General features: G+C 50.1%; 1 protein-coding gene across 3 annotated transcripts in view; it reads left to right on the forward strand.

Annotated features, from left to right (window-relative positions):
* The window catches only part of Gfra1 (GDNF family receptor alpha 1), a 259679-nt gene that overhangs the window by 28197 nt on the left and 214507 nt on the right, over positions 1–16975 (forward strand). The window contains exons 1-4 of one of the 3 annotated variants that reach the window (XM_040742215.1): positions 7736–8664; positions 8770–9053; positions 9941–10234; positions 11421–11504. In XM_040742215.1, the coding sequence (XP_040598149.1) occupies positions 9014–9053; positions 9941–10234; positions 11421–11504 (418 nt within the window). In that variant the 5' untranslated portion in view covers positions 7736–8664; positions 8770–9013. Of the gene's footprint in view, positions 1–7735; positions 8665–8769; positions 9054–9940; positions 10235–11420; positions 11505–16975 lie in introns of those variants that run through there. The other 2 variants (XM_040742207.1, XM_040742220.1) reach the window with 2 other exon arrangements.

Consider the following 16975-nt stretch of genomic DNA (forward strand, 5'->3'; position numbering starts at 1 on the left):
TTCTGTTTGTTTTATAAAAACCTATATCAAATCCAACTTGTGCACCCATATACTCTTGGGCACAGTGTCATCCACTGGAGTCATCCACATACCAGGGGCTGTGCCCTAAAAAAAAATCCTGACTCCTCGTCTCCAAGAGGCTATCTGTTGTCAGTATCTCCTCATCTAGACATGAAACTTCATGCCCCCACCAAGAGTCTTCAGTTTCCTTTCAGCCTCCATAGATGCAAGCCATCAGGAAGGTTTCACCTCCTCACTTTCTCATCTTCGCATTCACCATCCATTTTCTGCCTTCCCATCCATCTCCTTCTTTTCAGATGTGCCCATGTTTGTTAATTTATCTTACACTCCACAACACGGTCTCAGACATGAAGCCCATCTTCCCAACGGGGTCGCACTTCCTTTCGGGCTCAACGGTCTGTGATTTTCTACAGCAGCTTAGCTGAAGGCTGATCTATGGTGGGTATTCATAAAATAATTTTTTAATTAAATGCGTTTCCTTTTAGTTGATAAGTAGCAGTTCTTCAGGATTCACTCTGTGCCGTAGAGATGCAATATATTTGACTTGAATAAGACACATGCGCTTGCCCCTTGACGAATGGTATGGAATAGAGGGTCCAGGGAAGGCAGAGAGTTGTGTTCTAGAAAGGACATCGTGGAACTTGGGTCCCTCTTATTGCGTCATGCATCCACCCTTCGTAAGCGATTCCTTATGCGCCTGGATGAACCTAAAGCACCAAGCAGCAAATCAAACAGAGAGTGATGATGAAAATGTGAAGCTATAGGGTTCAACTGAGATCCTTGGCTTCATTCCTGCTACATCAGACCCTGTCCCCGTTGCCATAACTGTCAGCAAAGGAGGATGGGAGATGAAATCCTTATCCTGGATAGAAAAATGTCCAAGTCCTGCCCCCCACAAATTTAAAAAAATCTGAAGACCATCTAATACCATGTGATGATTTTCAGGCTTTTAAGACCATGGTTCACAGTAGAAAACACATTGTTTGTAATGCATAGGCACATGGAAAGGACAGAACTGTGGGGTAGCTATTTTAATGTTTTCAAGACAAGTGTTGCTTATTACTGGTAAATGAGACATGGCTTGCAATTTGAAGGGTACTGCTATAGGAAGGTGAATGAAGAATCCCTGAAGGCCTCTGGTAGTGGATCAGTATTCATCCCTGGTGTATGAAAAGGACGTTGGGAGCCCATTCCCCATCGAGGGATGCTCTCGCAGCCTAGACACCATGGGGGAGCCTATACCCTGCCCCAAACGATGTGACAGATTTTGATGATCCCCCATGGAAGGCCTCACCCTCCTTAGGAACGGAAGGGGGAGTGATAGGGGGTTGGTGGGGATACGGAAGGATGGGAGGGAGAGGGAACTGGGATTGATATGGAAAACAAGATTGTCTCTAATTTAATAACTTAAAAAAAAAGAATCCCTGAAGATCACCATGGATCTCCACAACAGGGAAAGAAGCACTTAGACTAACCATGGGCAGAATGATTTGCCTGGAGGTCTGACTATGCGTGCTACAGCATTAGCCACTAGCTAAATACAAGAAAACAAACACCATTGTCATTCAAACAATGTAATATTATCCAGTCTAGGTAGCATCTGCTACTGCTTATTCCAAAAACTGAGGGCGAGTGTGGTCTTTAGCAGGATACCCTCTCTTATTGTGCTTTCTGTAGTAATTAATATCCATTTCATTGATCTTTCCCTATGTTAGGCTTAGCAGATGATTCAGATTAAACTCAAAGGGACCTGCTGTGGTCCCAGAGATATGAACTTCGTTGAGGGCAGTAGAAAACGCCCTAACCCTAGCTACATCGTAATTTGTGTCTCCTAGGCTTTCCTAATACATTTTTGTGCTAGAGCCATCTATATGACAAATTTGTCATCCCTTCTGTAGACTTCAAATGTGAGGGAAACCTCATAACATGGGACGTTGTTTTTCTTGACAGTTTCAAACTGACTTTTGTCAGATTTCCGACAGGGGAAAATAAAACCGACAACCCTGAGAACATTACACAGCCTTTGTTTTCAGAGTACCAGTTCTGGAGGAGTTTGAAATGACTTCCAAATGATGTCACAATGGGCACTTTAAAGCAGACCCCCCCAACCCTTTGTTCTGGGAGCACCCTTGGCTTCACGGGCTCTGGCAGAGGCATAGTCCTTAACTGCAAACTAATTGTGTTAGCGAGCTCCTACCAGGGCGCTTCCAGGGGCTTGTGTTATGGTCAGCAGTGCATTTCCATGGCAGTGTCTGAAAGTCCCCTGGGTAAGAGGCAGGACAAAGGCAGAGACTCGGTATACAGAGCTTCCATTGTTGCACAAGGCCGGCAAGCTGCTCATCTCCAAGTCTCCGGTTGAGCTGCAGTTTGTCCTGATGCATCACGGGTGGGAAGGGCCTCATCTGACCACTTCAGACCTAATGACATCGATAGGAAGGAGAACTTCGCCCGGCTCTAAAGGCTGCTAAAAGGCTTCTGAAGAGACCAGGCAATGTTTTCGGTCTTGTTTTCATTCCATGTCCCAGCACTCATCCGGACGGCATCTGTGTTTGCTGCCTCCAGAGACAGAGACAGGCTAATTACTGGACAAACCTGGGGATTAAGCTTCCCTCTTGCCCTTCTGAAGCAATATTCCCACTGGGGCAGGATTTGGGGTGATGAGGAAAAGTCGTACTGAGAAGGGGTTGTCTCCTGCCAGCAGGCATTCCCACCCTGTCTTGATAAAGAGGGCTGAAATTCACAAGGCTTTTAATCCAACACCTTTGGCAATCAGGAGAAAAAATCCTTGCAAGTCCTCTGAAGATGGGGTATATTTTGCCATATATTGAAGCAATAAGACATGACAGGCACTTTATTTCATCAGGGCTGCGCACCTTATGCATTTTGTGGCAAGAGGCCAAAGCACAAATGACTTCAACTCTCAGGAATATTCCTCCATAAATGCATTAAAACCCTGGCCACTGACTTATTAGTACTAAGAAATGAAAATTACCTGAAAACGGAGGAGGAAGGAAGATGTCCTAAGATAGGTTCCCAGGGGTCAGGCACCCTGACAGCCTATAAGGAACTTCCATTTGCAAATAATGTTCAAAAGACACAGCTTCATCTATGCCTCCTAGAAAAGGGCTCTGCGGCCTGAGAGCAGCTGCCTCTTCCCGTACCACCAAAGGGCGGAGGTCGAAGAGCAGCTCAGAGGGTGAGAGTTTTACCAGCGTGGAGACCCTCAGCCAGCTTTCTGCTTTGGGTGATCAGCATTTTCTCATTTCCCCTAAAGGATCGCAAGAGGGCTTGCGATTGTGTTCGCCGAGTTGTTTCTCTAAAAATAATTCTGAGCCAATTTGGCTTTTAAAAATTTTGCCTTTGAAGATGAAGGCTCCAGGGTGGTTGGGCTCTGGCCCTTCTCCCAGAGAGAGGTACATTTCTAGATGATTAGAGGACTTCAGGTGGGAATGTTACTCTGCTTCTGGCTTTATGCCTTAAAATATGACCTAAGGCAAGCTATCATTTCCCAGAAATGAAATATGTCATATTTTACTATTAAAGTGAAGCAGGGAAAAAAGAGAACGTTCTATTATAATAATGGTTTTTGTTTAAAAAAATTTAAATGTCAAATCCCCAAAGGAATAATACATATCTGATACTATTATTGGAACCGTAATACCAGTAATCGTATGAGGTACTTACATTTCGTATTGTTCATACAGTAAGGGGATTTTCATGTAAATCTTTCTGTAAAATTATGGTGTCAGAGGAAAATGAGGAGCAGCACCACGCATTATTCATGCAATCAATGGTGCATTCACTGGGAATGGGTGTGCGTCAGTCATGAGTCAAAACGCTGGGGACGCGGACATGAGGTCTAGAATAATCCCTTGCCTTCAGTGAGCTCACAGTCCAGTCAAGGAGACAGTTGGAGCACCAAACTAGGAGACAGTTGTCACCACAGACATAATAGAGATTCCAGGTGTCGGCAGGGGTGGGAGTGGGGGTGTGTGTGCTGTTTGATGGAATGGCGTGGAACTATGAGTTCCTGTCTAGCTAAACTGACCCTCGAAAACGTTAGATGTAGGATTTCATGGGCAAATGTGGGAGAACAGGCCAGGAGATCACAGTAAACACCAAAGGAACAGATAAACAAAAGCAGGGCCCATTCATTCGGTGAGTGTTTTGTGGTGGCGGGGGAGTCGAGCCTGTCAAACCGTCTAATGTCAGACGATGAAATAGCTTGAATGAAAAAAAAAACTTGAATAACTTTTGAGCGGTATAATTTTAGGGAATGAATATATTTCACACTACGCTCTATAGGACAAAGGCAAAGAGAGTAAGAGGCAAAATGCCACACGAGATAAAACTGTCATTTTCATAGTGACTCATCTGTTAACTTATGAAAATACACTTACGTCAGGAAACACAAGAAGACTGCTCACTTCACATGCTCATGGGTGGACTGAACCTAATTCTGTAGCATTAAAACCAATTTTCCACCTAGAAAACATGTCACAAAGGATTGTATGAACCTTTATAATGATTAATATTTGATATTTCAATGTCACCTTTCGCCCTGAGATGTCCCATGCACATGGGGACAGATAAGCTCCAAAGAAACAGTATCGATCGAATATGTCATAGCTATTTTCCGTATTCCAAAGGCTTCGTGGCCATCAATATGTCTCACCTTTAATGTTAATATACAGTGAGGGGGTGGCTTCCCTGTTGGGTCCTACTGTGAGCAGTCTTAAGCTAGAAACACATCTTTCTATCTACAGCTTTCCTTGTAGGATGGAATCTGTCATGGCCGTTCCTCTTCTTTTCTTCATTACCTCTGACCTCATCCTGCGTGGAGAACATACCAGGAACTGACTGGGTCTTTGTAGAGTTCCTCAGCTTCCTCAAGAGAAAAGCAAAACACCACCACCACCATCAGACCCACCATCACCATCATCACCACTACCACAGATACCAATCACCACCATCACCACCAACACCATCATCCCCACCACCACCATTACCCTCACAACTCTCACTGCACCACTGCTTATAGAGCACTCAGTGGATGCCTGTGCTGATCTGTTGTTGGATATAGAAGCCACATCCACTAATTTGGCAGCAGCCTTGACAGGTGGCACTGTCCCCTAGATCCTCCTGTGACCATGGAAGTGTTTCGTGTTATCAGACAGGATAACCACTGCCACTTGTGGCCATTTGATTAGTGCTACTGAGAAATGACCATACTTACCATGTTTCTTTTTAATTAAATTCATGGCACCAACACCAACTGTTGGTCAACATAGTTGTAGCAGCTAGTAGTGTTTATCATTTTGTTACTATTATCATTCTAAACAAAGAGCTGGAGGGATGGCTCAGCCCTTAAGAGTGCTTGCTGCTTTTGACCTGAGTCTGATCACCAGCATCCATGTTGAGGCTTCCAACAAATTGTGACTTCCCAGCTATGGGGGATCTGATGCCCTCCTCTGGCCTTCATGACTGGGAACACACACACACACACACACACACACACACACACACACACACACACACACACGCACACACCTTCAAAACCAAACCCTAAAGGTCTGTTTTATGTCATTTTGTTAAAGGCTAAAGTGAGGAAGGGGCCTGAAATATTCTTGAAGCTGTAACTACTTTAGAAGGAGCCCTATATCCCACATTTGGAGAACTTTTAGATCAGACTTCCTCCTTCCTGTTCAAAGCAGAATTTTGAAACTTCTGTAGAATAAGTAGAATAAGCAAGTATTTTCCAAACAAGGGATAGTTGGGAAACACACGGTTGATGTCTTAAATGAGACTTAAGCCAGGCGGTGGTGGCGCACACCTTTAATCCCAGCACTCGGGAGGCAGAGGCAGGATGATCTCTGTGAGTTCGAGGCTGGGCTGGACTGACAGCCTCCAAAACAATACAGAGAAACCCTGTCTCATAAAAAAAACCCTAAATGTTTTTAGCCACCCCAAATGGTCCCCAAAGGCAAGCCCTGACTTGACAGAGAACGACTTTACCTTTCACTTATGAAATAGAACAAGGGAAAACGATTTTACCTTTTGAGTATCCATGGGAATCTTGAGATACATCTTCTCATTAAAATCCACCTCCCCGGGATTTTTGCCTTGGTGTGAAAATATGGAAATATGCTTCCGTAAGCAGAGACACTGATGGGAAGACTCAATTACATCTCCCCGCAGTCGTCCACGCTGCAAACTTCTATCACTAGAGAAAAAAACTTAAGTAGCCCTTGGATTGAACCATCTGTCGAGAAAATGTGACATATGCTTTCTTTGTTTACTCAACTACCGAGTGTAAACTGATACATTGAACTGGAAATCTGTGTCTGCTGTGACTGAATGCGATGCTGGGGGTAGGGATCCCCGATGAAGGCGCCAGCCACTTCATACCTGCCCCTGAGGAGCACGTGCAGAGCAAAGGAGGAGCTAGGACTGGCGGGATGTCCCCTGGGTTTGGGTGGCTCACTAAGGCGCAGACACCCTTTGAGGACTTCAAACAATGCACAGCGTCAAACTGGCAGCCACCACAGCTGAAAGGCACGCCTGGCTGGTGTGTGTGCGAACGGAGAGCGACCCATCCCTCCTCCTCTTTTCCCTGCCCTTACACCTGGTCTCAAACTTAAACTAAAGCCCCGTGCCCTTTTCAATTAACCCCCTGGATCAAAAAGAGCTTTTCTTTTCTGTCCTTCTTGGCGGCCCATTGTCTGTGGTGATGGGTTTGCAGATTTAACAGCTGGGCTCATAGATTTGATTCAGACTCGGTTTTCCTGAGAGACGAACTTGAACACAGAAAAAGATCTCCAATAGAAGCAGGGAGCTGGTCACCCACCACAGCAGAGTGTACTTTAAAAATCTCTGGAACCCAAGGGACATCGGGTGTTACTGCAGCAGCCTCACCGGAGCGACTCTTGAAGTTGGGGTTGGGGGACTATGGATGTGTTCTGCTTATACGATGTTTGGGGGCGGAGGGGGGGTGGAATTTACTCTTGAAACAGTCAAGATGGAGGTCACCTTATAGAGTACCCAAAACTGGGTCTGACCACACTTGGGTGCAGTGGGCTGGGAAGCTTTGCTTTGTCTCGCTGTCCGAACTGGGGAAGAGAGGGGGAGTAAGATCACACTTGCGTGGGTGCATCCCAAGATGACTGCTCAGGACTTAGGTCTGAGTGAACATGCCAAGTCTTGAGTCACAGCCGGGAATGACGTGGAGAGAGAGAGAGAGAGAGAGAGAGAGAGAGAGAGAGAGAGAGAGAGAGAGAGAGAGAGAGAGAGAGAGAGAGAGAGAGAGAGAGAGAGAGAGAGAGAGAGAGAGAGAGAACTTGTGTTCACAGGGGTCTGGATGGATTGGTGTTTTGTACTAAATAAAGAGCCCTTGTGCACTGAAGGGGGGGGGTGCAGTCTTGGCCGCGGCTGCGTAGCGCTGCGGGTCCTGAGCCTGTGTGTGCCTGTTGGCTTTGCATCCAACCGCCGCCTGTAAGCCTGCTGTGGCCGACAGTGGAGCTGCACTTCAAGGAGGAGCTGGCTCTGCGCAGGCTGCCGCGGCTGGAGCAGAAGCAGGCTGAGGCTCCTTTGGCCAAAACCAATCTGGGCAAGCTAACTACCCTCCCACTGCTTCCAATAACCGCTGACATCCCTAACGGGCATCCAGCCGGGGCGGGCCGGGGCGGGGCGGAGCAGGGTGTGTGTGGGGGGGGGCATCTGCTCGGAAATCATCCTGGCCAACTCCGTCCTCTTGAGCTGTAGCAGATTATGGCATCTTCTTTTGCTAGCGCGAGAAAGTGAGCCCGGAAAAGGAAAGAGGGGGCGGGTCACCCCGAAAGAATAAATAAATAAACACCGGCTACTCGCCGCAGCCGGACGCCGGTCAGTTCAGTCCAGGTTGGTGGCATCTAGAGTTTTCTCATTCCACTTGAGCACCCGTCCAGCTCCAGCCACCCCTTTCCATCTTGCTGGCATTCTCCAACTTTGGGGCCAGGGGGGCGCTAGTGGTGCGGGGCTGCACCTGCTGGGGCATGCAGATGCTGCGGGCTAGCTCGCTCTCCCCGGGCAGCGGTGTGGATGCGCAGGAGTTCGGACGCTGGGCAAGTGCGTGTGAGGCACCCATGTCTGGGAAGGAGCCCAGGGTGCGCGTCGGGTAGGGATAGAGGCAGAAGCCGGGTTAACAGCTCCAGGCGGGATGTCAGTTTCTTCTTGCAGGACTGCCTGGGGAGAAGAGGCTCGCCCGGGGACTGGGGTGTCGGCGACGGAGGTGGCGATTGGTGGTCGGGGTGCAGAGGGCCAGGGGCAGGGGAGCTAGAACGCTGGAGATCGAGCCAGCCAGTGGTCGGGCAGGAGCCAGGAACGGCGGCCAACTTCCCGGAGCAGGGTCTCGGTCCAGCTGGGGCTGGCTAAGGAGCTTTCGCCGCCCGCCGAGGCTCCAACTCCGGGCAGCGCCAGCTTGCTTCCGGTGCTTGCTCGGGGAAAGTAATGCTTATTTATTTGCTTGCGTTCAGCCTCTTGGGTTGTGCGGGATAGCCCCGGGCTCTGGACGTTGGGAACCTCTCCAGCCCCAAACCGCGGGTTCCGGAGCCTCCCCACGCCCGGAATATACGCACTCGCACCTCCCGCTCTCCGACCCGAGTGGGGGTAGCGTTAGGAAGTCCCCCAAGGCGGGAGAGGGGGAGGGGAGGGGTGGGAGCGGGAGGTTTCAGCACTCTGGGCTCTCATTTCAAAGGGCTCTCTCCTTTCCAGGTTGCGTCGGAACTGAACCCCTAAAAGCGGGCCCGCCTCCCGCCCTCCCGCCCGCCCGGGGCTGAGTCGCTGGCGGTGGTGGGCAGCAGAGCGACGGGGAGTTTCTCTCGCCCTGGATGGAGCTGAACTTAGAGTGGCCAGAGCAGCGCGGTCGCCCGAGGATCGCTGCACGCTGAGCTCTCCCTGCGAGACCCAGCGGCGGCTTTGGATTTTGGGGGGCGGGGACCAGCTGCGCGCCGGCACCATGTTCCTGGCCACTCTGTACTTCGCGCTGCCACTTCTGGGTAAGTCGAGGCTGCCGGTGGCTTCCCCCCAACCCCAGAGTCTTTCAAAGAGGGTCCCTTGCAGCGGCCACTCCAGAATTGCGGCGTGGGTGTCGTGGATGTGGGTGCAAAGTTTCGTCGGAGGGGGGGGAGGTGAAAGGTTCGAGGGTCCCTGGGCCTGGGAAGCGGTGGCAGCGCAACCTTTGCGCGGTTGGTTTTATCTGCTGTGTTAAAATAGTAGTAATTAAAACAATAACCCAGCCCGATGGGGATCTGATGGGTCTGAGACCTTCATCCCGGGGCGTTGGTCCCCTTGGAAGTCGCAGAGAGCTCGCTGGGGCACTCCGGCAGGTGGAGTGTGGTCGGAAAACATTGGGGTCGGAGGGAGCAAACTTAGAATGGAAACTTTTCTGGGACTAACGTCTCAGCCTACCCGCGGGGCAGACTTGCCACTTGCCTGCCTCTCGCCCAGCTCGCGACCGAAGCCAAGCGCTCCACGGCGCCCGCCGTTCGGAGGAGGGCCCTTGGGCTGCCACCGCGGTCTGGCTGGCCGGGAAACTCTGCAGCCCCAGGTGCCCAGGGAGGCGGGGCAGCCAGCGGTTCAGGACCGCTTGTGCTTTAGGACGCTGGGGCTGCAGGATCCTCAGCAAATCCCGCAAAGGCGGCCAGCCAAAGCTGTTACTACCTTCCTTGGTGGGCCAGGAAGGGATGATGGCAGCAGTCCCAGGGGTGTGAAAATGGTCTCTCACAAGAGGGGTAGACGAGCTTCCTATGTAGCCTGCCTATGGCAACGATGGTGGAGCTATCATGTTCCAGACGTACACCCCTTCTCCCGCCCCTCCTGGGATCTGGAATTGGGGTCCCCACTGGTCTTCCTGCGCTGAAGCGTTCTTCCATTCACCCCGTAGATTTGCTTCTGTCGGCCGAGATGAGTGTTGGGGACCGGCTGGACTGTGTGAAAGCCAGCGATCAGTGCCTGAAGGAACAGAGCTGCAGCACCAAGTACCGCACGCTAAGGCAGTGCGTGGCGGGCAAGGAAACCAACTTCAGCCTGGCATCCGGTCTCGAGGCCAAGGACGAGTGCCGCAGCGCCATGGAGGCCCTGAAGCAAAAGTCTCTCTACAACTGCCGCTGCAAACGGGGCATGAAGAAGGAGAAGAATTGTCTACGCATCTATTGGAGCATGTACCAGAGCCTACAGGGTATGCATTATCCGCCCCCACCAGCATGCCGGGGGGGGGCGCCTCTCCGAAGTCAGGAGGCAACCTCAGTCCAGTCGGGGTTGGGGTTAAGCCGGCTGATCTCATCTTCCACTCGGTTCTCCCAGCTGCGGAATGAGGACCTTTCATTGGCCCCTAGGGACAGCGGCAGCTGGTGTTTGCTGCAGCTGAGCACTATTGTTGGAGCTGGTTGTTGGAAGATCTGCGAGGGGGCCGGGGCCAGGGGCTTGCACCCCTAGGATCCCACCGACCTATTTGAAACCTAGTCAGAACATCAGAGTAGGGACCTCTTAAACGCTGCCCAAGGAACCCACATCTCTGCCAGTCTGGGGCTTTCACTAGCTTTAGATGGTAACTGTGCAAAAGCCAGTCTGTATCTTGCCTGGAATTCCCCCCCCCTCTTCCCTTACGACATGAGATGAAGAAGCATCGCAGAGCCAGCGAACTCTGCTCCGTCTTCACCCGCTCCCCCCTCGCACCGGACACCGGTTCAAACACACATGTGAAAATGATATTTGTCATCTTAGATTAGTTGAGTTTTGGACCAGCTGTTGAGGTTTAACCACGGTTAGCCCAAAAGTAGGGGTCACAAAGTGCCCATTCCAATGGGACTTAGGGAGTCTGTAAGTGTACCAAGTGGACCCCCGTCTTCATCCTTCCCTGAGACTCCCTGAACACAGGGAGCTGGAACTTCTAAAACCCAGTCGAGAAAACCGTTTCTTTTTTGTTTGTTTTGTTTTTAAGGGATGATCCCAACTGCAGGCCACATGCCTTGGTTTGGGGAGCTCACAGAAATAGGGGCCTCTCCTAGGTCACCCTTCTTCCATTGGTTCCTGGAGGCAAGCAAGGCTTGTGACGTCACTGGCTCTTTCCTCTCAGATTTCAGTTCCTTTGCAAAGAGTGGGAGAGTTTTCTGGCAAGCCAGGGCTGTGTTGTGTTCCAGTATTTTCAAGGCGCTCTGGGGAGATCAAGGACAACAAAGGCAGAGGGGCTGAAAAAAGAAAAATCACGTCCCCAGACATGCATGTGAAATCTTTGGGGGTGGGGGCTTTGGCATCTTCTCGGTACACAGTCGTAGCATGATTAGGGGTTCCAACTGAGCAGTCAAAAACGCTGTCTGAGATGTGCGTTTTTCCAGAGCTGAGCCTAACCTTCCTGTCATTTCTAGGAAATGATCTACTGGAAGATTCCCCATATGAGCCAGTTAACAGCAGGTTGTCAGATATATTCCGGGCAGTCCCGTTCATATCAGGTAAGCTGATTTATACTTGAACTGCATCTCCTTCGCCAGCTTTGACTCTGTTGGCTGGCCTTCTCTTGGGCTACCCACGTACTGTAATAGGATGACGGAGGGCTTCTGGGAAATCAGAAGCTAGGTGGTGAGGAGGAGGTGGCGGAGTGCCTAGCGACGTGCATCTATGAGTGGAGTAGTTCTCAATGAAGTAATGTGCTGTGGCGGTTTGGAAGAAGCCTGGAGGGCGGTGACTGAGTTGGTTTAAAAACAGTAAAATATGATTGGCCAACTCTTGGCAAAGGGAACGCTGCTTCCGTCTGGAGGTGGCAGCCAAACCCATGTTGCCGCATACCATACAACAGTGCCTCTGCGGGATGCGGTTTGTTCTCATGACACCACTGTCTTCAGGGAACAGTAGAGACGTCCTTGAACCGTTGAGGAATTGCGGGTAGACTGACTTGACTGCCTCTGATTTAAAAGCCGAAGCTCTGCTATTTGTCCGCATTTCTTCCCACTGAATTTGGTTTGGAAGTGAACCGAAGTTTGAGAATTAAGTGGTTGGTTGGTTGGGTTTGGTTTTTTTTTTTCTTCTTCTCTCTAACATCTGCATGAGACAGCCCTCATATAATAAGCCAGGCAGCAATTTCTCCTAATGAAATACAGACTCCAGATTGGTGCTGTCTTTATTTACAGTAGAGGCATTTCTCAAGTACATATAACCACCACAAATTACCCATGTCTTGGTGGTTAAACAAGATGGTTAGTGTTGAATATGATCCTGTGAGATGATGGCTGGTTGATGAGAATCTTCTGGTATTTTTAGATGCTTTAGGCTTTTATGCAAAAAAAAGAGGCACAGAACCAAGGGAGGATGAACATACTGATACTGTGTGTGTTTTATGTGCACTCATTGGCCACATATCCGTTGGACACCTACTGTGTTCTCGTTGTGGTTCTGGCAGTGAGCCAGCTGTCATCCTGGTCCTTGTGAATCTTACAGGCAGCTGCTGATGTTTCCCGAGCCCTTACAATATGCCAAGCATTGTGTCGGGAGTGTCTTATCACTAACTCACACCGTCACGTGTGTGTTAGGTGTTGTTTCCCGTCTGTAGATGAGCAGATTGAAGCACAGGGATAGTGGGGAACCAGCAGGTGATCACAGAGTTACTAAATGTAAGAAGCAGAATTCAAAGCCAATTTTGTTTGATTGTAAGGCTTGGTTCCCCCCCCCCCATCTAACCAGTTCTCGGCACAGACTGGCATCTTTAACGTGGAAGTTAGAATCTCAGGTTGCATCCAAACTATTGAATCAGAAGCTGAATTTTAGCAAGCTCCACCTGGATAGGTCCTCCATAGATACATGAGGCTTAAGATGCACTTTCTACACATGATCTTTCATTTCAGTCTTTTGGTTTAGAGGAAAAATTTCCCTCCCTCTCGGACCCTACCCTGTGTGTGTGTGTGTTTGTGTACGTGAGCGAGCGTGTGCGTGCATGTGCTGCACACGTGTGCACGTGCTTGAGACTAAGATATGGAGCTATAAGTTGGTTTCTGAGACCTTTGTGTTCTCTTGAATTTTCTGGTAAATTTCATTCAAAATCTGGAATAAAAGACTCTCTTAGGGAGGGGGAGAGAGACAGAGAGAGAGAGAGAGAGAGAGAGAGAGAGAGAGAGAGAGATGCGTGGACAGCCTTTCAAGGAAGCAGTTGTGGAGGGGCTGAGATGGGGTATGCTGATGGGGTACTGGGAGCCTGACCTCTGTACCTCCTTCCTGATGCCTGCCATGAGAACACCACTTCCCACTGATGGCTGGAAGGGTATGACCTACCCCATAGATAAGGGCCATTTCCATTTTAATTTCAGAATTGCAGTGAGCTACATGCGGGGCTTGGCACAGAGTCCTGTCCAATGCTGTGTCGTCATTCATCTCTCCTTGGTAGAATGAGGCCATTGGTGTAAGTGATGCCCCGTTCTCCGGTCTGCAATACTGAAGGAAGTCTGAGGTCATCCCAGAATCTCCCCCCACCCATGCCCCCTGTGCTGCCATACCACCTTTGGAACAGCAAGGCCATTCTTGTCTAAACTCCCCTGAAGAGTATGAGAAAAGTCTTCTATCTTGACCAAGTTTCCCTAATTCATTTACCAGATAAGTAGACTCAGCCAGGTCTACTTTCACGGCAAACAGGATCCTGAGTGTGTGAGACCCATCCTGTTGAGTACCTGAAAGTCATAATGAATTAAGCAGAGGCGGGAATGGTCTGTTGAGAGCTTGCATTTGGTATCTCAAGGGCATTGGACGTAGGTTCAAACCCCAGAGAGCTTTGACCTTTGACAGTGACTGTGTTCCTTAAGTGGATATCGTGCAGCCAAATGGGGTCTTGAGGGGTTTGGAGTCATTGAATATGGCACATTAGCCAGTATGGCCTCTTGTCAGATGGAGGGTGGAGAAGCAGAATGATAAATGAGTCTTGAGCTTGTTGACTGTGTCCTGTGTTGGGCTGTCTGAGGGAAGCCAGGACAGCATGGTCTCCTGAACCCTTCCCATGAGGGTAGCCATGGGGTGGAGGGATCCCATGTTGGGGTTACCCTGCCTGGTGTGAAGAGTGTGTTCATCCACATGTTAAGTGTGAGCAGAATCTTCCTACAGACTTCAGACACAGTTGGAAGTCTCAGTGAGTTAAGTGCTTACTGAATGGGTGTGGAGAACTCTCTGAGTCCTCGGCGCCCGCACAGAAGCTGGAACCACTGATGTGTACATCTATAACCTCAGCATCTAGGAGGGGAAGGTGAGGCAGGCAGATCCCCAGCCAACTCTCTGGCCAGCCACCAAGTTTCAGGTTCAGTGAGTCAGTGAGTGACCCTCAAAAAAAAAAAAAAAAAGGTGGTGTTGCCGGAGTTTCCTTGCCAGCCTGGTCCTTCAGGCCCAAATAAGCACACAGACCACTATATTAATTATAAAACGGTTGGCCAATAGCTATGGCTTTGTATTGGCCAGCTCTGACTTAATTACTAACCCATTTGTATTAATCGAAGTATTTCCACCTGGTCTTACCTTACCAGAGAAGGGTGCGGTCCTGTTACTCCTTCCTCCACTACACGGCATCTCCTTGCGGTCTCTCTCTGCCTATCTTTCCCAGAATTCTCCTCCTCTCCTAGTCCCGCCTTCCTTCCCGCTTCTGTTGGCCAAGCAGTGTTTCATTTACCAGCGAATAAGAGAAACATATTTACAGAAGCGCATCCCCTATCGAGGTGGGGAGAGTGTTACAGGAAGGTACCCAACCTGGACCTCCGAGCTCTACACGAGTGCGTATGGCCCAGTGCATCTGGCCACAGAAGCTTGCCTGCCCCGCCCCCTCCCTTCCAAGGATGCGTTTGTTTACGTATTCTTTGGAGTCTTCAAACCCAAAGCTGTCTTGCTGACTGGATAAAAGGCCTTGTGGAGATGGTACATGTGACCAGGCAGGACCGAGGAAGAGAACAGCAATAAGATACAATCTAAAACTGTTTTCTCTTCTGAAGCCTGGACCGTGGAAAGGAAATGGAAATGCTGATTGAGACCAGTGTTTGAGTGGACAGTTGGCAGGCCTACACTTGTGAAAATTTGATTGTGGGAGCCTTTGGTCTCTGAGGCATGCAAATGGACTTGAGGAGGCATGTTCGCTGTGGGCTCTGCCAACGTGGTTTCCAAGGGTCCAGGGCCTGGATTAAGCAAAGGAGAAAATGAGCCGGTGTGAGAGACTGCTGGAGTAGATGGGAGGGGGGATGGAGTCTTCTAGAAGCCCCAATGGCAGAGCTGTGTGTGTGTACACTTGGAGGCCCAGACACTGGAAACTCACCAGGTAGTTAACTCCACAGGCCCTTTCCCTCTTGCCCCCAGCCCCTGCCTGTTAACTTCTGATCTGCTTCCCTGTTTTCTTCACAAAGAGTTCAGTCAACAGCAGTAACTTAGACGTGGACTTGAGAGCGTGGTGGATCTGTTGGCATTTCTTTTTCTTTTTCTTTTTTTTTTTTATGGACTCCCCGGGAAAGGAGAGCAAGGAGCGCTTGGGGGAACTGTTGAAAGTCCAGTGGGTGCCAAGAGAAGCCTCGGAGTGGAGGCTCTGAGGAGGCGTTAAACCCGTCAGGGGCAGAAAAACTAAAACAAGCTGCAAAGGTGTCCCGGTGTTGATTGGGAGACTGCACTTTGGCAAGTTGCTGGGCTTTCCGCACAGAGTCCGTGTGGGCAGTGAAGTGTGTGGAAGTCAGAAGGGGTGTGTGTGTGTGTGTGTGTGTGTGTGAGAGAGAGAGAGAGAGAGAGAGAGAGAGAGAGAGAGAGAGAGAGAGAACTGGGACTTCGTGCAGATGACTTGTGAGAGAGACGACAGCCTAGAACTGTGTCTGCCATCCTTCCTCTCACAGGCCTCCGACCTCTCCTGAAATGCCATCACTGTGGCTCCGGGGCCTGAGTGATTATGAGCGGTTTAACCCAGGAACAAGATGGGCCCAGGCTGTCTTTAGTCTGGATTTCTGGATAAGGCTGTGCATCGTTAGCTGTATGCCCTGGTCTTGACGTCACTGTTTAAAACAACTCTATTGAAACCTTGGCCCACTGGAGAAGATGCTTAGGATGTCATCTGTGGGTCACAGGAGAGTCTCAGCCCTGCTTGGCTGTACTTGCTCTGGGATGTGGGGGGGATGGGGGTCCCATCCTTGATTAGTCAGTTCTCGACTTGATTTTAAAGTATTTTAAAAGTGTTCTGTGCCTGTCTCTGTGTGTGTGCCTGATGGGCCAGACGACGGTGTGGGAGCCCTTGGAGTTGGAGTTGCAGGCAGCGATAAGCCGCCTGACGACGGTGCTGAGGACAAAGACCCCATCCTCCCGAAGAGCAGCCCATGGTCTAAGCCCCGATCCCATCCATCGGCCCCTTGCCCAGCTCTTGGGAACCGTCTCTGATGGTGCTGATGCTGCTGTATGTTAGAGCCAGTGGCTCCTGTTACTGATTCTGGTCTGTGTCCACTCCTAGCAGGCCATGGAGCCCTTTATGGCCCTAACCACACAGCACAGCCCCCTTCTCCAAGCCCCATGGTCTTTCCAGTCTGCCTCCCTCAGCCAGACCCTTCCCTGTGTATTCCACTCCCTGTGCTCACCGACCTGGACCTCTCTGCTCACACCTTGTTGTTTCAGAAGCCTCTAATAACTTCTTCAAGACTGTAGTCAACATTTCCTCCCCGAAGACCTTGCTGGAATCCCCCAGGCAGGCCCTCCTGCTTTCTGCTGTTTTGCTTTTATGGTAATGGTTAATCACAGCACGTTGAGAGGGATGGATGGCATTGATGGGTCTGCCTTCCCTACTCAGAGTCAGCGGCTGGCTGCTAACGCTGTGTGTCCAATCAGCACCAAGCACCCTTTTTTTTTTTTTTCTGATCCAGAGCAGATTGTTCTGTTGACCACAGGTGACTGACTGATTGACAGGGCAGCATCCTTAGAGATCTAGACCAGCCAGCCCTCT

Source organism: Mesocricetus auratus, unplaced genomic scaffold, assembly GCF_017639785.1.
Source record: "Mesocricetus auratus isolate SY011 unplaced genomic scaffold, BCM_Maur_2.0 Super-Scaffold_4256, whole genome shotgun sequence".
Lineage (NCBI taxonomy): Eukaryota > Metazoa > Chordata > Mammalia > Rodentia > Cricetidae > Mesocricetus > Mesocricetus auratus.